This window comes from Taudactylus pleione, unplaced genomic scaffold, assembly GCF_031769625.1.
Source record: "Taudactylus pleione unplaced genomic scaffold, aTauple2 ptg000421l, whole genome shotgun sequence".
In the NCBI taxonomy this organism is placed as follows: Eukaryota; Metazoa; Chordata; class Amphibia; order Anura; family Myobatrachidae; genus Taudactylus; species Taudactylus pleione.
Genome location: NW_028284823.1, coordinates 78,172 through 98,422, shown reverse-complemented (window position 1 = coordinate 98,422; position 20,251 = coordinate 78,172). Strand labels below are relative to the sequence as shown.

Sequence of the window (20,251 nt, the reverse complement as noted above, 5' to 3'; positions counted from 1 at the left end):
TTCATCCAGGTTGGTAACTATGACAGTGGAACAATCACGTGACACTAGGAGTTTGGTAGGAAAACCCCATCAATAAAGTGTGTTAGCTTTCCTGAGGGCACTAGTAATTGTATAGAAGGATATTTAATTTCCCCCGCATCTCCCACCGCAGACGCCTCTGCTGGCCACACTCAGGGTGGGAGATGTGGGGGAAATTAAATATTTGGCAGTGAGATGTCTGTAAACTAGGCAGTTTTAGATAAGGGCCATCAGGAGCTCTTGAGCCACATATCCGTCCCTGATGGCTGCCAGGCCACGCCCCCTCAACACTTGTTATTTTTGAAAGCATTCTTACTTTGCAGCATTTTTTCCACACCTGCCTAAAACTTTTGCCCAGTATTGTACATTCATTGCAGATTTGTTTGCCAACTAATACTATATGTAGATCTTTGTATTTCGTTGCATACTAGGATAGTGACTATTAAGGAATATTACCCATGAGGCCTGACTGTGTATAGCATCCTGGATGTCTGAGGTTGGCTTAAAATCCCCTGGTGTGAGGGCCTGAATGATGGATTGAAGTAGAACCAGAGAAACCTCAAGTCCCTGCTAGTGCCCTGAGAATGAGATGGAACGAGCAGACCAGTGTCTGACCAGGAACAGGCTGGTATAATAACCCTATTCCCCTGAGATGGGGGACCAGGACGATGACCCTAGAAGCCAGAGCGGAGCGAACGGAGTCTCCAAGAGCTCCAGGCTGTTGCCGGAAGTGTCTAGAAAACTACGCAGCTGACCCAAGTGACACTCATGGTCCATACTACAAAAAAAGCAGGAGCCGGCCGGCCAGGCCACGCCAGGTTCCCCCAGTTGGATACAAATATACGATAAGCAGCGCTGATATGAAAATGTATACAATTACAGTAAATGAATAATGAACATAAGTAATAAAACAATGAAAAAGCAGTACTGGGTATATAGCCAATAAAAAGATGATGTCAATTGTTGGTATAAAACATCAATTAGTGCATAGAACAATCTAAAAGCACAAATATGGAGTCCCTGTAGGCATTAATTAGGTCGACATGTTGAATGATAAACACCAGATAAAGAGATACAGTCAGGTGCATTAACAGAATTTTCATATCTTGGCCTCTATTCACCACCACAATGGCTTTGAAATTAAACAAACAAGATGTGCTTTAACTGCAGACTTTCAGATTTAATTTGAGGGTAATTACATCCAAATCAGGTGAACGATGTAGGAATTACAACGGTTTCTATATGTGCCTCCCACTTTTTAAGGGTCCAAAAGTAATGGGACTATCAACTCAAAAGCTATTTCATGGACAGGTGTGGGCTATTCCCTTGTTATTTCATTATCAATTAAGCAGGTAAAAGGTCTGGAGTTGAAAAGTTGCATTTGGAATCAGTTGCTGTCTACTCTCAATATGAGATCCAAAGAGCTGTCACGATCAGTGAAGAAAGCCATCATTAGGCTGAAAAAATCAAAACAAACCCATAAGAGAGATAACAAAAACATGAGGTGTGGCCAAATCAACTGTTTGGAACATTCTTAAAAAGAAAGAATGCACCGGAGAGCTCAGCAACACAAAAAGACCCGGAAGACCACGGAAAACAACTGTGGTGGATGACAGAAGAATTATGTCCCTGGTGAAGAAAAACCCCTTCACAAAAGTTGGCCAAATCAAGAACACTCTCCAGGAGGTAGGAGTATATGTGTCAAAGTCAACAATCAAGAGAAGCCTTCACAAGAGTGAGTATAGAGGGTTTACCACAAGATGTAAACCATTGGTGAGCCACAAAAACAGGAAGACCAGATTAGAGTTTGCCAAACAACATCTAAAAAAGCCATTACAGTTCTGGAACAACATCCTATGGACAGATGAGACAAAGATCAACTTATACCACAGTGATGGGAAGAGAAGAGTATGGCGAAGGAAAGGAACTGCTCATGATCCAAAACATACCACCTCATCAGTGAAGCATGGTGGTGGTAGTGTCATGGCGTGGGCATGTATGGCTGCCAATGGAACTGGTTCCCTTGTATTTATTGATGATGTGACTGCTGACAAAAGCAGCAGAATGAATTCTAAAGTGTTTCTGGCAATATTATATGCTCATATTCAGTCAAATGCTTCAGAACTCATTGGACGGCGCTTCACAGTGCAGATGGACAATGACCTGAAGCATACTGCAAAAGCAACCAAAGACTTTTTTAAGGCTAAAAAGTGTTATGTTATGCAATGGCCAAGTCAATCCCCTGACCTGAATCCGATTGAGCATGCATTTCACTTGATGAAGACAAAACTGAAGGGAAAATGGCCCAAGAACAAGCAGGAACTGAAGACATTTGCAGTAGAGGCCTGGCAGAGCATCACCAGGGATGAAACCCAGCGTCTGGTGATGTCTATGCGTTCCAGACTTCAGGCTGTAATTGCCTGCAAAGGATTTGCAACAAAGTATTAAAAAGTGAAAGTTAGATTTAGGATTGTTTGGTTTGTCCCATTACTTTTGGCCCCTTAAAAAGTGGGAGGCACATATAGAAACCATTGTAATTCCTACACCGTTCACCTGATTTGGATGTAATTACCCTCAAATTAAATCTGAAAGTCTGCAGTTAAAGCATATCTTGTTTGTTTCATTTCAGCTTGTTTGTATATTACCGGCTTGTGTCAAGATGGAGAGGGTCCTTAATTAGTGGTAGTATCACAATCGGCAATAGTCCAAAACGCAAATGGATACAGCCTCATGTAACCGGTACTGGAAGGTCTTGAAAAAGCTGCTCCTGTGTAGCGAAAAGCACTGGTGGCTTTTTACCCTGATATTGACATTGGCACTTGTCCATTTGGACGTCAGCTACTTCACCCTCCCATTGGAACACCGTGCTTTGGATTTGGGACTTTGTGCAGCATTTCCAGTACCGGTTATATGAGGCTGTATCCATTTGCGTTTTGGACTATTGCAGATTGTGATACCACCGCTAATTAAGGATCCTCTCCATCTTGACACAAGCCGGTAATATACAAACAAGCTGGATTTTGCAACTACCACGTATCGCTTTATCTGGTGGTTACCATTCAACATGCTGACCTAATTAGTGCCTACAGGAACTCAAGATTTGTGCTTTTAGATTGTTCTATGCACTAATTGATGTTTTATACCAACAATTGACATAATCTTTTATTGGCTATATACCCAGTACTGGTTTTTTATTGTTTTATTACTTATGTTCATTATTCGTTTAATTTAAATTGTATACAATTTAAATTGTATACATTTTCATATCAGCGCTGCTTATCGTATATTTGTATTGCTTTGTTACAGGTTGACTACTTCTTTTTTCAGCAGCTGCTTGGATAAACGACACATGACAGTGCCCTCTATACTATATTCTTTATAGTGATTTTCCTTTCCCCCAGTTGGATGTCCGCCCCAACATGTGGCAACAGACCTGCCAGCTGTCTGGTGGACCAAGGTCATCTACCTTGGGAACCAGGGCCCATAAAGGTGGATTCGGACCAGGAATGTTCCACAGAAGGCAGGAAATCCACTTTGGGGCGCTGCCACGGAAATTACTCTCACGTCCAACTCCAGACCACAAGTACCATCCCTAAAACAAGGGTCCACAGGGTTGACCTTGGGGTATAGCTGGATCTGGATCCACGGGCACCACACAGTTAAAGCTTTAGCTGCTCCCAGGATGCTCTTGGGTCCATCCTCCTCTAGACCCTGCCACCGAGCCACAGGCACCTCAGTTGGTACGCAGCCCAGGCCGGAGGAGGAGACTAAAAAGAGAGAAGGAAGACTGGAACACACAAGAAAACCAGACTCACAGAAATGGGAGACGGAAAACCGGTGACCAGCAACACAGCCCATTTGAAGCCAGGTGCGTCAGGGCGGGTGCCCTGTGGACCTTATGGACTTCGTAGAAACAGAGATAACAAAGGTAAGTTCTTACCATATCTCTTGTTTTCTACTTCAGGGTCCAAGGGGGTCCACAGGGTTGACCTTGGGGATGTCCCAAAGCAGTTCAACTAACGGTGGGGACGCTCCTGTGCAGAAAGGAGAATCTGGCGCCCAAAGGATGCATCCTGAGAGTCAAAGGTGTCAAACGCATAAAACCTCAAAAACGTCTGAATGGAAGACCAAGTGGCTGCCTTGCACAGCTGAACCGCGGAGGCACCACGTCTAGCAGCCCAAGAAGGACCCACAGACCGAGTGGAATGAGCCTTAACAGAGGCTGGAACAGGTAAACCTTCCTGTACATAAGCCTCACGAATAACAGAACAAAGCCAACGGGCAACAGTTTGTTTGTTGGCAGGCCAACCCCTCTTATGAAAACCAAAGAGGACAAACAAAGAATCTGACCTTCTTACAGAAGCAGTCTGATCCACATAAACTCAGAGCACGTACAACGTCCAACGAAGCCTCACCAGCTGTAAGATCAGGTGACTGATTGATGTGGAACTTAGAGACTACTTTAGGCAAAAACTCAGGACGAGTGCGAAGGTGAAAAATTAAGAAGGGGGGACTACAGGAAAGCGCCCCCAACTCAGATAACCTCCTGGCTGAAGCAATTGCCAGGAGAAAAACAGTTTTAAGTGTTAAATACCTGAGGTCAACCGACTCAAGAGGCTCAAAAGGAGGTCCCAGCAGGACCCGAAGAACCACCGCCAAGTCCCACGAAGCCACTGGAGGCACAAAGGGAGGCTGGATTCGAAGAACACCTTGGAAAAAGGTGTGAACATCAGGCAGTGTAGCAATCCTACGTTGGAACCACACAGACAGAGCCTACACATGAACCTTCAGGGAGGCCATACGTAAGCCTAGGTCAAGACCTGACTGAAGAAATGCCAAAATCCTAGAAACCCTGAACACCTGAGGATCAAAGTTTCTAGACTCACACTACTGAAAGTAAGTGTGCCACACCCTGTGGTAAATCCGAGCTGAGGCAGGTTTACGCGCCCTCAGCATGGTACTGATGACAGAGCTTGAAAACCCCCGGGACCTTAAAACGGCTGTCTCAAGAGCCACGCCGTCAAAGACAGTCGACCCAGATCCGGGTAAAGGCAGGGCCCCTGAGATAGCAGGTCCCGATGCTGAGGTAGAAGGTACGGAACGTCGATGGACAAGCTCTTAAGATCGGAGTACCAAGGACGTCTGGGCCATGCTGGAGCCACCAGCAGAAACGTGCCTCCGTCCTGTTTGATGCCAGGATGCGAGACACATCCAACATCGCCGCTCGACTGAGAGTTCCTCCCTGGTGATTGATGTACTCCACTATGGTGGCGTTGTCGGATTGCACCTGTACCGCCCTTCCGTGAAGAGCGGTGCCTGACGACAGCAGAGCCCTGTACACGGCCCGCAGCTCCAGAACGTTTATGGGAAGAACCAACGGCCCTGAAGAGACAACAAGCCGGTCACTGCCAACCAACCCCGGAGACTGGCATCTGTCGTGAGCAGAACCCAGTCCGGGATCCAAAAGGGGTAACCCTCGATGAGATGACCTGACTGAAGCCACCAAGCTAGAGACCGGCGCACTTCCGGGGACAAGACCAGCGTCTGGGATCGGATCCGGTGAGGTAACCCGTTCCATTCGGACAGAATCTGCCCCTGCAGGGGCCTGGAATGGAACTGGGCAAATTCCACCATGTCGAATGCCGACACCATGGACCCCAGGACTCTCATTGCTGAGTGGACCGACACCCTGCAACTGCTTAGGCAACTGTGTATCCTCAGTTGTAGGGAGGACACCTTTTCTGGAGTCCTTTGTTGACGAGAATCCAGCAGGGCTCACAAATGGACTATCCGTTGTGATGGGATCAGAGATGACTTGTTCTAATTTATCAACCACCCGCGTGCCTGAAGACAAGCAATGGTCAGGTGGAGATGTCGAAGAAGTACCGCCGGGGAGCTCGCCAGCAGAAGAAGATCATCCAGATACGGCAGCAGCCGTATACCCTGGCCCCGAAGGTGGGCGGCCATAATTGCCATCACCTTGGTGAACACCCTCGGAGCCGTGGAAAGGCCAAAAGGCAACGCCTGAAACTGGTAGTGATGTTGTAGGATAGCAAACCTCAGATACCGCTGGTGTGCAGGTGCTATGGGCACGTGGAGAAAGGCGTCCTGGATATCCAGGGAGACCATGTAATCCCCGGGTTCCATCGCCAGAATGATGGAACGTAATGTTTCCATCCTGAACTTGGGAACTCTGAGGCATTTGTTCAGAGACTTCAAATTCAGGATAGGGCGATGAGAACCATTGGGCTTCTGTACCAGAAAGAGTAGAATAGTACCCCATCCCGCATTGAGACTGCGGAATGGGAACAATGGGCCTGATTCAGAGCTGAACGCTCTGACCAGAGCGCTCGCTCTGAATCAGGGCCCTCCTACCTTTTTTTGGAGCGTCCTCATGGACGCTCGCATAGTGATGTCAGTGGGGCCGGCTCACTAGTGATGTCAGTGTCAGCTCACTAGTGATGTCAGTGTGCCGGCTTGAGACGGTAGGCGTTCCCATGGGAACGCCTCTGTCTGGCAGGCACGCCCCCGGCACGCCCACCAAAGGGGGCGTGCTGTCAAACAACATCGATAGCACGCCCCCATTGGTGCGAGACCCGGAGGGATGGAGAGCAAGTCGCTCTCCGGGTCTCGCGCATGCGCATGACGGAGCTCCCTCCATCGTGCGCATGCGCAGTGGGGGACATCGACCCGCTTGCGAGCGTACTGCCGCTCACGAGCGGGTCTGAATGACCCCCAATGACCCCTGCTTGTAGCAAGGATTGTATAGCCACCTGAATCTGGGAAGCTTTGGTCTTGTCCAGAGAAGGAATCGTGCAAAAAAGCTGGTGGGGCAGCCTGACCCGAAAAGACAGGGCGTACCCCTGAGAGACTACTTCTCGAACCCAGGCATCCGTTGTGGTATTGTGCCAACACTGGGCGAATTGGAGAAGTCGGCCTCCCACTCTGAGGTCCCCCAGAGGGAGGCCTGTCCCATCAGGCAGCAGATTTATCCTCCTGCTTGGAATAAGGGCACCAAGCACTCCAGGCTTACTTCTTGGGTTTAGAGGCGGTCTTAGCCGCCGCCTGTCTCGGGAAGGACTGACCTTTTGCCTTACCTTGAACCCGAAAGGAACGAAAGTCCGAGCTCCGGACCTTGGCAGGCGTTGCTGCTGAAGGAAGGAAAGCTGACTTGGATTTAGCCAGGGTATCCACTATTTAGTCCAAGTCCGGACCAAATAGCAATTCTCCATTGAAAGGTAAGGCCTCCTTTCTTTGAATCAGCGTCCGCTCTCCAGGACCTCAGCCATAAGGATCGGCGGGCAGACACTGCTGCAGCCGATACTCGAGAGGTCAGCAGACTAGCATCCAAAGAGGCTTCTCCAATGTAGGAAGCAGCGTCTCTCATCTGTCCTAACAATGCCCTCTGGACATCTGGAGCATCGTCCGGAAAGGTATCCTCTAATGCGTTGGCCCAACCCTCAATGGCCTTGGCCACCCAGGAGATGGCCATGGACGGTAGGGCCACTACCCCTGAGAGGGAGTAAATGGACTTTAAGCAAGTCTCAACTTTTCTGTCCGTGGGATCCTTCAGCGAAGATAGACGGTAATGGCAAAGTAGCGCTCCTTATTAAACGTGTGACATGGGAATCCACCGCCGGTGGAGTTACCCATTTTTTACAATGTGCCTCAAGAAAAGGATAATTAGAAGCCAACCGCTTCTGTGGCAGGAATCTCTTACTGGGTGCCTGCCAAGCCACCGCCATATGATCCGTCAACTGATCAGACAGGGGAAACACCGCAGAAGCCACCTTAGTTTTTTTTAAAACTAGGAAACTTCGACTTAGGAGCTGGTGCCTCATCCTCTATTAGGAGAATGGCTCGCACCGCCCTAACCAGTGCTCGCACATTATTGGACGACTTGGTATCTACCTCCTGGACCGATGTGTCAGAGTCAGTGTCTTCATGAACCTCCCCATCATCTGAGGAACCATCGGAGTCCGATAAATGCGCCGCCTGCGCCATTAGTATGCGTTTTGACGCCCTTGAAGGCATGTCATTCTGCAACATTGACTGAAAAGCCGAAGACGCGGCCGCCAAATTTTGTACTGAGTTGGAGAGCACATCCACCCAGGGTGGAGGAGCCGCCACAGGGGCCTGGAAGGGCACCACAGACTGCTGCGTCACAGGGGAATCCTGTATATACATAGGTAACCCCGCATAAGGACCAACAGACTGAGACCCGGGGGGGGTTCCGCAATAATTGCGGAACACCCGGGGAATGGGGGACGGCCGGCTGGGGAAACGCCCTAGTAGGGACAGCAGTCGGGACCGAAAGACTGTCCGCAATAGACACCAGCACCTGAGAAAACATTGCCCATGGTGGTTCCTGCGTCATAGGAGGTTTTGATGGGTCAGGAACCACCTGGCACCGTCTACACAGGCCATCCTGTGACAAATCCTCCCTATCCACTCCTGCAGAACAGCGTCCGCAGGAGACCAACACCGGAGCCACGAAGTGCTCAATTTCCTCTTCCGACATGACAAAATATTATATAAAAGATATATCTGGCAACAGAACAGAATCAAGCGTACTCACCAGTGTGCTGAACAACAGCCCACAATATGGTACTGTGTAGCACATAACTGTATGTGACGGACCTCACAAATATGTGATTTATATAGGTGAGAAACACCTGTAGGGCTTGTAGGAGAAGGAAAGGGATAGGTATAAGCTGACAGTAAGTAGGTAGAAATAAGCACAGACAGGCAGCGCTAGCAAAAGTCACATACCATGCAGAGAAGATATACTCACTGCACCCTTCCACTACAATCAACCTCCCAGATTCAGTGTCTGGGAGGGCTATAGCGCTGTGTACACTGTCCTTGATCGGGGGAGAGGTACACAGGGGGACCGGTCCGCGTGCTCCCTGAGAGATCTGCGCTGCCACATAGAAAATGGCCCCCGGAGACCTTAGGAGGAGGAGTGGCCGAGTAACTGCAGCTCAGCGACACCAGTCTACGTGCTGAAAGGCGTCCCGAGCTGAGGGAAGGAACCGCTAAACAGGGAATGCTTTCTCCCCTGGCTAGCTATTAACCCCCGGGTTGCCGGCATCCCGCTTGCCGCTAAATAACCCTGGTGGTCTAGTGGACTGACGGGGTATTCCTCCGATGGAGGGGGAGCCTGCCGCCACCGCTAGCAGACCCCGGTCTGTCCCCTAGAACCGGGGGGCAAAGGACTGCATTTATAGTAAGACCCGCGAGCCTTCTCCCTGGTGACTCCGGCAGCAGTCCAGGGAGGTCCCCAGAGTTCGGCTAGTACAGACTCTGGCCTTCCGCCGCGATCCCCAGTGTGATACTGACGTTGCGGCGCCAGCGGGGAGTAAGAGCGGCAGCGTGGGCGTCTGTGCAGACAGCCCTTCACTGCCACACTGAAGAGCCCCTGTTAAAAATAAGAACAGGCTTTTTTTTTTTTTTTTTTAAATTAAAAAGCTTTGGGGGCTCCTGCAGCCCCCCTGCGCTGGGTGACCCGACTCCGGCCGGGCACCAACTCAAACTGAGGTGCCTGTGGCTCGGGGGTGGGGTATAGAGGAGGATGGACCCAAGAGCATCCTGGGAGCAGCTAAAGCTTTAACTGCGTGGTGCCCGTGGATCCAGATCCAGCTATACCCCAAGGTCAACCCTGTGGACCCCCTATGGACCCTGAAGTAGAAATACAGAATAGCCTCTAAGATTTTAGAGTCTGTGAGAGCAAGCCAAAAACGCAGCCCAAAGAATGTCCTGGCCACCACAGCAGATATCGGCAATTAAGAGATTCAGACACTTGTGTCAATGACCTCCTAACCAATTTAGGTGACACAACAAACCAAATTTAGGCACTGGGGTCGTTGGAGCGGCAGTGACGGCATCCTATAGGATGCCCTTCACTGCCCGCTCTGAAAAATAAATAATATAAAATAGAATTAAAGTAACAGGGGGCCACTAAAAGCAGCCCCCACAAGACAGTGCCTGCTCTTGCAAACACCAAACTGAAAACTGGCTGGCTGGCCAGTGACGGGGTATAGTGGAGAGGAAGTCTGTGCTGCTAGGAAAAAAGTAACTATTTGGTGCCCAGACTCTCCTCACCAGGCTATATCCAGAGTGATCCCTATGCCCCCTAGTGGAGGAAGAAGAAATAATAGATGCCAAAAATATAAAAGAAATTACAGATTGTCACTTATTTATACATTTATTTCCAAATAGCTATTTAATGAATAGATTAAAGAAAGGTAATTGGAAGAGGGGAAAAACAAGAGATATGGTAAGAACTTACCTTTGTTATCTCTGTTTCTACGAAGTCCATAGGGTCCACAGGGTTGACCTTGGGGTATAGGTTGGGAACCAAATCCGGGCACCACGCAGTTAAAGTTTTTAGCTTCCAGGATGCACTGGGTCCACTCTCCCTATAACCCCACCCCCAAGCCAGAGGCACCTCAGTTTGTAAGTAGCCAAAGGCCGGAGGAGGAGAGAAAAAGAGAGAAAACTGGAACACTCAATAACCATACTCACAGAGAAGGAGACGGGAAACCGGCAACCAGTAACATGAAGCCAGGTGCGTCAGGGCGGGCGCCCTGTGGACCCTATGGACTTCGTAGAAACAGAGCTAAAAAAGGTAAGTTCTTACCATATCTCTTGTTTTCTACTTCAGGGTCCACAGGGTTGACCTTGGGGATGTCCCAAAGCAGTTCAACCAAGGGTGGGGACGCTCCTGTGCTGAGAGGAGAATCCGTTGCCAAAAAGGAAGCATCCTGAGAGGCAAAGGAAACCAATGCCTAGAACCTTAGCGAGCTGCCCACGAGGGTTACATGGCCCGATTAAAAACAAGCATCAACAACAGAAAGGCCTACCCATGGGTAGGCCCCTGAGGAAGACATAAGAGGCCATCCAGCCAACATTTGGTTATAGGCCGGCCATCCTTTCCTGTGAAAACCAGAAATCTCAGACCACAAATAAGGAGTCAGACTTCCCTAAGGAACTTGAACGGATCACAGAAATCCAAAGAGGCCGAACCACGGTCAATGAGGCCACACCAGCCGAGAGGACTGGGGACTGAATGGCCGTACCATAAGTTCCAGAATAATATGGAACCTAAAAACCACCTTAAGAAGAAACACAGGGCGAGAGCAACTCACACCCTGACATGATGCCCTCCAGAAGAGAGAGCCACATGAGAACACTCCCAATTCAGACACCCTCCTGGTTGATATAAATACCCTGAGAGAAAGAGAGAGCCTAAGCAATAGACCATGTAATGGCTACCACAACCAGCGGTTTCATTGATTGTCCCCGGGGGGAACGAAGAACCACTACTAACACCCAAGGAGCCCCTAGGAAGGACAAATGGAGGCATAATCCAGAAAACACTCCAAAGGATGAACTGGATACCAGAGTGGGGCAATTCCATATCTTAACCATACTGACAGTGTAGAGATCCGCACTGTCAGGAAGGCCAGGCCAAGGGTGAAACCCAAGCCAGCCGGAAGGAATGCCAGAATATCTGGAAATCCTGGACACCGGAGGATCGTATCGACAGGTACAATACCAAAAGAATTATGGCTGCCACAGGTTGTGGTAGGTCCTAGCAAAAGCTGATCTAGGTGCTCTAATCATTCCAACGATGACAAAGCCAGGGAAGCTCTAAGACCACTGTAGGGACGCAGTCAAAGACAAACGACCCAGGTCCAAGGCAAAACCAAGGACCCTGAGACAACAGGCCTGGGCAGTGAAGCATTAGGAATGGAGTATCGATGGAGAGACTCCAAAAATCCAAATACCCCTGACATCTGGGGCAATCAGGAGCCACCAGCAGGAAAGCATCCGTCTCGATTGAAACACTTCCAAAGACCTCAAGGAAGAAGGGAGACCGGAGAACACAGGTACACAAAGTGGAAGGACCACTTCACCGACAGAGTCACTGAAGGTTGCTTCAGAATTCCCAGAGCTGGACTGTAACACCACAGTGTGATAAAGTCAGAAGGCCATGAGGGTCACCTCAGGGGGGCCCCCCCTGCTCACTAGGAGATGAAACCTCTCTTGGGGAAGAGACTAGTCCCCAGGATGCATGTCGTGACGGCTGAGGAATCCAGCTTCCCAATAGAGAGCTCCTAAAATGAACGCTGCCGAGATGGTCGGGAGGAGACCCTCGGACTATGTCCGAATGTGTGACATACCTGTCATTGTCACCCAACGAACAGTGTTGCTAAAAAGGAAGCCACTATCATGACCCTGTCGGACTGAACCTTTTCAGGTTCACCGGGAAACAAGAGAGTTATGCCAGAGTGAAGGCCCAAGACAGCCTAAAGTTCCAACAAGTTAATTGGCAGGGTGGAATCGACAGACGTCCAACTGCACTGAAATGGATGCGAACCAGACACTGTCCATAGCAAAGAATACCCTGGACGAGATGGCCATAGCCACCCGGACAGGGACCGACTTGCCTCTGGAGAGAGCATCATCGTTTGAACAATGATCCGACAGAAAAAAACTTGTTCCATCTGGAGATGAGCCAATTATGGAAAGGCCTGGAATGGAACTGAGCCCATTCCACCCTTCCAAAGGCAGACACTGAATATTTGACCACGCATCCCAGAGTGTAAAGATATATGTCGACTGCGTAGACATCCATGTACTCCTAATGGAAGAGTGGAGATTCCGTCTTACGTCAGAAGAATTCTCAGATTCTGAGAATCCAGCAGGGCTCCTAGATGAAGAATACCCAGAGAGGGATGCAGCGAGGACTTTTTCCCCGTTGATTAAACGTCTGCACCTTGAAGAAGCCACGGTCAGCTGACCTGGCTGTAAAGTACCCTGGTAATCCCGCTAAGAGCAGGAGGCCGTCCAGGTACAGGAGCATTGGGATATATACTGAACAGGAGAACTGTCAGAAAATCCAAAACACTGGTAAACCCCTGTGGGGCTGAGGACAGTCCCAAAAGGCAGAGTCCGAAAAATTGTAAGTGTTGCTGTGATACAGCAAACCTCAGCCCATGCTGATGAAAGGTCTCTATAAGTACCCGTAGGCACGTGTCCTGTATATCCAGTGATACCATAAAGTCCCCAGGTTCCAAACATCGTATGATGGGAGCATAGGGATTTCCTCCTGAGCCCACGTAGCGTTAGGAACTGGTTCAGGGAATTGAGACAGAGAATAGGCCAAAGAGGACCATTCAGCCACCACACCAGAAAGAAAGCAGACCAACCAGTCCCTCGCTGAGATAGTGGGGATGGTCTAATTAGCTCTGCTTACCGCAACGACTGTATAGCTTTCTTGATTTTGTAAAGAGGCCGCCTGAGCAATGAGAGGGCGTACTCTCCTACCCACGTAGCCGCGGCAATTTGACAATAGTACCGGGCGAACTGAGAAAATCGGTATCTCCCAGTTGTAGGCCTGTCCCGTCAGGCTGAAGATATATCCGTAGGTTCAGAAGCAGGATCGGCTGGCAGTCCAGGCCTGCTCTGTACTGGATATGGCGGCCCTTGTAGAGGCCGACAGTCTAGGAAGAAACAGACCTTTAGGCTGACCCTGAGGACAAAAAGACTTAACAGACTTAGTCTGAGGCCTTGTAGTGGGCGTAGCTGAAGGCGGTAAACTTGTCGTTAGTAATACTGCCAATGTTACTACAATCTTGTCAAGGTCAGGACCAAACAAGATCTTCCCTATATATGGAATCTGCACCTCTGCATACCCAGAGCGCAGTCATAGGGTATTAAGGAGGATACAGTCGGAGCCGAAACTCTGAAAGTTAGGAGACTGGTATCCAATATAGGTATTTCCACCTATGACAACTGCATATATTACGTGAGCGACCAAAGACATTTGAACCCCAGACGTGTTGGAGGGGAAAAAACGTTGCAAATGCATCAGCCCAGTATGCAATAGTATTAACCAACCATGCTATAGCCATGGTAGGATGGGTAACAACCCCTGAAAGTGAGTATATTGATTTCAGGCAGAGTTACCACCTACGGATCCGAAGAATCCGACCACGCAGAAATGGGAGGCGTAGTAACGTCTGTAATCAGACGAGTAACACGCCCATCCCCCCCAAGAGGGGCTCGTGATGACCCTCAGGGAATTTGGGACAGGAGGCCAAGCGCTGTTGTAATACCTCGTATCTGGCAACAGCCAGAGTCCCGCCATGCGATCCACCCACTAGTCAGCAACAGAGAACCCGAAGGCATGTTAGACTGAGGGTGTATAATACAGGTGCAGGTCAACATTCACTCTAACCAGAATGGACCTGCTACCAGCCCTAAAACAGGGATAATAATACCTGAAATAGGCTTCCCCCCGTGTAAGAGGGAAAGAGCCCAAAACAGTATCCAGTGCACGGCAGAGCCAACTGGGAAGTAACCACAGGGAGTCTACCACGCCACTTTGCGTTTCGTAGAAAAACGACATCCACCCAGGGTGGCTGTTGCGGCAATCCCTGCAAGGGGAATGACAGACTATTGTGGCACCAAGGGGAATTCATATACTGTGAAAAACCCCTGCAGGGAGCGGCAGTCTGTGTCACAGGGGAAGAGTGCAAGAAACTGCGAGATACCCTGAGATGAAAAGGGCAGTATAGTGAACCGCAATTGAGAGGATCCTGAGAAAACACACTGCCTAAGGGGGTCGGCACCAGATGGCGCCGCATACAGAACCCTTTATGAGTCAAATCCTCCACACTAACACCTGCAGCACATGACTTGCAGGATAGTAAAAATGGGTGCAGTATCGTGCTCTATCTCCTGGTTAGACATATCTGACCAACCCTCTTGGCGGAAATATCAAGCAGCGCTATACTGGTCCTGACTGATGCAAAAATTAGCTGCAGGGACCCATTTTCAGCGTATGCAACACACCGTCTCAGAACCACCCTAAGTACAGCTGTATTAGGGTAGACTGTAAAGAAAAGGGATAGATATACACTGACAGATGAGAGAATAAAGTACAGAGAGTCAGCACTAGCATAAGTCACATACAATGCAGAAAAAAAAAAAAAAAAATTATATATATATATATATATATACACAATTACATATACACACACATGCATATATACGCACACACACACACATAAGCATGACATACAATATACTGCAAAATGTCACTGCAGTCAACTACCCAGATTCAGTGTCTGGGAAGGCTACAGCGCTGTGTACACTGACCTAGTGGTGAGGTACGCAGGGGGACTGAGCCAAACGCCATCTCCGGAGATCTGCTGCTGCACCACAGAGAAGATGGCTGCTGGAGACCTCAGAAGCAGCGCGGCCCGCGGATGAAGCAGCTCAGCGACGCCAGACTTTTGACACTGAAAGACACGCTGAGCTGAGGAGCCGCTGTAACAGGGAAGGCTTGCTTTCCTGGCCGGCTATTAACCCCCGGGACGCTGGCTCCCTGCGCCGATCGTTAAGTTACTGGTGGTCTAGTGAACACACGGGGTATGGGGGGCCCACCGCCATTGCTGGCGCCTCCGGTCTGGCCCCAGAGACCGGAGGCACAGGACTGCATTTGAAAGCGCGGATCACCGCAAGCGGTGACCCACGACCTTACCTGCTCCCCGTGGATCCGGCAGCAGTCCTGGGCGCCCACAGAGTCCGGCTAGTACAGACTCTGGGGTCCCGCTGAGATCCCCAGATCTGTACTGGTGTCTCAGCGCCAGCGGGGTGACGAAGCGGCAGCTTAGACGTCCTATGGACAGTCCGACGCTGCCGCTCTGAAGAGTCCAAAGTCCGTAGAAAACTTTGTCCCTAAAAAAAATAAATAAAAGAAAGCTTAGGGGCTGCTCCCCCTGCGCTAACGGTGACCCGACTCCGGCCGGGCACCAACTTAAACTGAGGTGCTTCTGGCTTGGGGGAGGAGTTATAGGGAGAGTGGACCCAGTGCATCCTGGGAGCTAAAAGCTTTAACTGCGTGGTGCCCGGATTTGGTTCCCAACCTATACCCAAAGGTCAACCCTGTGGACCCCCTATGGACCCCCTATGGACCCTGAAGTAGAAAGGGTGAATTTATATCTGTAATGTTATTTTTAGGCTATTTGAACACCCAATAATCTTCAATCAATAGGACGGAAGTAACATGATCCACTTGTCTTTTTGGTTTATTATAAATATCTGTCAAAATAGTGTCTTGGTTGATAACACACATGTATGTAGTAAGGAAAATTTGATATTACCATGTGATGGTTCTGTGGCAGGTGGATCTATCTTCTTAATCGGGTCACATTCAATCAGTGGAGAATTTGGAACCGGAGACTTTTCTAATGTGTTCCTAGACTCAATTATAGATATATAGAATTCCTCAAAGGGGATGGACAGGACATTTGCATCATTAGGTTTCACAAAATCATTTCCTTGCTGTAAACAGATAAAAAAAAATTAAAAAATGTGTTCACATTAATCTAATTATAACTTTACATTTTTTGTTTATAAACAAAAAAACTGCAAGGCTTGTGTCAGCAAACTGATACAGACCTCTTCGTTGGGATTGTCCTCCTGATTTGTATCTAGGTTTACAAGAGGCGGCTTTGGCACATCGAGTGGCATTGTATTGCTTGAAAAAGACCAATTCTCATCCCATATATCTTCACCAGTGGGGATGGCTTCTAAGTATGGCATCTCAGGTTCTGCCTCCTCTTTTACCTGAATAAAGATGAATATATTCTTTACAGTACCCGGTATCCCCGGGAAGAATAAAAATCTCCACCACCCATAAACAAATGTGGGCCATAAACCTACTTCTCCGATTCCGCCAATCTGACCAGATTCCCAGATCGGCTACCATTGATAAATTGCGATCCGGGGATATTCACCATGTAAAGAATCCCCGACTTGCTGATTTCCAAAATTTGAGTCAGGGAATCAAGATTGTCCAACATGTATAATATCTCAAAATCACTGGCAGAATGGGGAATTGCAGCAATCAGTTGCAACTATATAGGCCCCTTTAGGCTATTTTAAAATGGATAGCGTATGGCAATTCTAAAATAGTCTGTGCACCCATGGAAACTTATGTTAGTTTATGTTATGTGTAGTTGAATTTAGAGCAATCAGCCTTTGGAATCAGTCGAATCTTCAGTCAAAGCATAAACTCAATCCTGGGTTGGTTGCAGGCCCTAATGTGAACTAGCTGCAGCGAGTATTAGACAGAATTACGTATTTATTTCTGTAAATAGTAACAGCAGAGGTAATGTGGTCATAGATTTGCTATTACATTAGAACAGATAATTTTGTGTCAGCTTTGAATGGAAGAAGATAGGAGTGATGAGGGACCAATATTTAAAAATAAAATGACTCATTAAAGTATAGATCTGCAAGTGTGATATCCTTTGTTAGTAACATTTTTGTAAAGGAAAAAAAGGATGTAAAAAAGTAAAGAGAAAGATGGCAAATAGAAGTATCGAAAGGTGGGGGGTTATTGCTGTAAGTGCAATTGAGAACAGGGGAAAGTGACAGATATATAGTACAGCTGCATGCAATCTCTACAATTACTATAGTCCAAAAGCATATTGAGAAGTTATCATCAGTATTTTCTTTAAACCCACACAGCTCTCAACATTTTAATATGAATTATTCATCAGAAAAATATATAATCCAAAATAATGAACCGATCTATTATCTCAGCAGTGAACAGATGCTGCATTTTACCAATTAAATGAATGGCACTTGTTTCTATAGAAGCTTTACCAAATGCAAACAAATAAGTGATAATTACTGTTTGGAAAACAATGTCCTGCTGCAAGGCTTCTTGGTCATCTAGACGCTCTACTGTTTGGGTTTCAGTCTGCATTGAATCATCCTGCGAGTCTTCTTGTGGCTCTTCTATAGACTTGAATAGGTAGTGCACAAATGGGTTACACTTCACCGAATTCTGCAAGAGGAGCAAGACAAGATTTCTGTCAGTGATGTTTATATATTAAGATCCAATTTGCAGCTATTTTTAAGAAGGATACATAAAATTATCACTATTTACTATAGATCAAGGAAAAGGTTACATCTCAAAGTTATCAAGATAGAAAGAAAAAAAAAAAAAAAACTCTTCTAAAGCCCCTTTCAGACATGCGACCCGGGAAATTTCCTGCTCACACCCGGGAATTTCTCCTGTGCAAAATCCCAGGTATTTCACACTACAGCGTCTACCCGGGAAATTCCCAGGTAGACCCCTTTCAGACATAAGCAGGGTTTTTTATTGTTTTACACAGTTTTATTAAAGTGGACGGTAAGGTGCAGAGGGACAGGTGGGGAAAGTGGCAGAGGGACAGGTCACTGAAAATATCTGCTCTTACTCCCTCTCTCTCCCCCCAGCCCCTCTCCCGTATGCAGCATGTGTGAAAGAGCAGAGCAGTCTCCCTGTACCTGTAGTTTCCCAGCGCAGCTCCGTGCAACAGTGAGAATACGGGGAGGCTGTAATCTCTCCCTCCACGTCTGCCGGTGACAGCTGGACAATTCCCCCGCTGGGGCTGATGACAAAGGGGGGGCGCTGCTCTCAGTGCTGCCGGTGGTGAGTATGGGAGGGGGGTGCGGGCGCTGCTTTCGCCGATAATTACAGGGATAGGTAGTGATTATATGGGCCACTGGTGCCGCCTCCCCGGTGGCTCAGTCCGAGCCAGGGCCAATCAGAAGCTGCCTGGTGCAGCCTCCACGTCTGCCTGGTGACAGCTGGCACAATTCCCCCACTGGGGCTGAGGACAGGGGGGCCGCTGCTCTCAGTTCTGCCAATAAGAAGCTGCCTGGTGCAGCCCGGGAGTAAAATCCCCGGGTTGCACCATTCACACTAGAGCAGGGTAGACTTCCCGGGACTTAAGTCCCGGGAAATACCCTGGCCAATTGCAGGGTCGGCTACCTTTCACACATACATGAGACCTGGGAATTTTGGCCGAGGCAGGCTAAAATCCCGGGAATCTCAGTATGTCTGAAAGGGGTATAAATGGATTTTCATAATAAATACTGGAATAAAAGCATGGTGAAGAAACAATATAAACATTATACACCGAAGAGATAAACAATTATGATTACCAGCCTAATATGATGTTGCTCTCCAAGGCATGGACTCTATAAAGACCTCTGAAGGTGTCCCGTGGTATCTGCTACCAGCAGATATATTTAACTCTTGTATGTTGCAAGGTGGAGCCACTGCGAACACATAGCTAAGATGCTTAATTAGATTGAGATCTGCTGAATTTGGAGGCCAGAGGTCCACATGAATGACCAGATGCACTGTTTTAGAGCAGAACATTGCCCAAAGCATCACTCTCCTTCTACCATCAAGTTTTATTTTTCCCGACATTGGTGTCATCTATTCCCTACGTACATATACGTAACTGGTCGTCCACATGATGCAACATAAAACAGGATTCATCGGACCAGGCAACCTGCTTCCACTGATCCATGGTCCACTTCAAAATGTTTGCATGCCCATTATACGTATTTTTTCAACACTGGACTGTGGTGATCATAAACACTGACTGTCCTGCTACATAGCACCATACACAGTAGGTTCCACACAAGACAGGATTTGCCTTCATTGATTTCTCACATAGACACAGTGATCACGATGGACAAATATGTGGCTACCAGGGACCCGCCACTTAGAAATGGTTAGGTAGGACCCCATTTTTTCAGAGTCCCATCATAATTTATGCTTTAGAGCTCCCCACATGCCACCACACTTCCTCAAAAACCCCTAGAATGCCAATCTGATAGCCCCAATAGCATCAGTTTTGTACACAGAGGTCGGACTGCTGCGGTAGCTAGCCTTCTGCAGGAGATTTCGGTGAAAATCTTCTGCGTTATATATAAAATTATGCAGAAACTGTAGTTTCTGCCAAATTTTTTTTTTTTTTTTTTTTTTTTTAAAACTGCAAACCAATAAATGCATTTTAAAAATATACCAAAAAGATTTTCTTCTCTTACCTTTGAACAAAAATGCTCAAAGAATTCTCTGCTTCTATCTGTGTACTCTTCTGTCCTTTTATTCTGTGAGAGCTGGATGGCAGCAGCTGCGCTCATCCTGCAGGTCCTTATGGCTCCTAGTCTTCTTGATGTGTGGGAGGCAGAGTTGGGGACAGGAGTAGGAGGAGGGAAGCCTGGGACAAGTGTAGGAGATGGGGAGCCAGGAACAGGAGGATTCGGGGAATCAGAGATTATAGGTGGAGGGGAGCTGGGGACAGAAGGAGTAGGCAGGGACTGGAGAAAGGGCTGGGTGCCACCGGGTATTGGAGGTGGAGGGGTA

General features: G+C 48.1%; 1 protein-coding gene across 1 annotated transcript in view; it reads right to left on the bottom strand.

The window, feature by feature from the left end:
* Nucleotides 1-20,251, bottom strand: part of TDRD5 (tudor domain containing 5) — a 113,929-nt gene that overhangs the window by 29,989 nt on the left and 63,689 nt on the right. The window contains exons 11-13 of the mRNA XM_088447126.1: nucleotides 17,735-17,890; nucleotides 16,495-16,662; nucleotides 16,197-16,377 (exon numbers count right to left, since the gene is read on the bottom strand). Of these exons, the coding sequence (XP_088303252.1) occupies nucleotides 16,197-16,377; nucleotides 16,495-16,662; nucleotides 17,735-17,890 (505 nt within the window). The remainder of the gene's footprint in view (nucleotides 1-16,196; nucleotides 16,378-16,494; nucleotides 16,663-17,734; nucleotides 17,891-20,251) is intronic.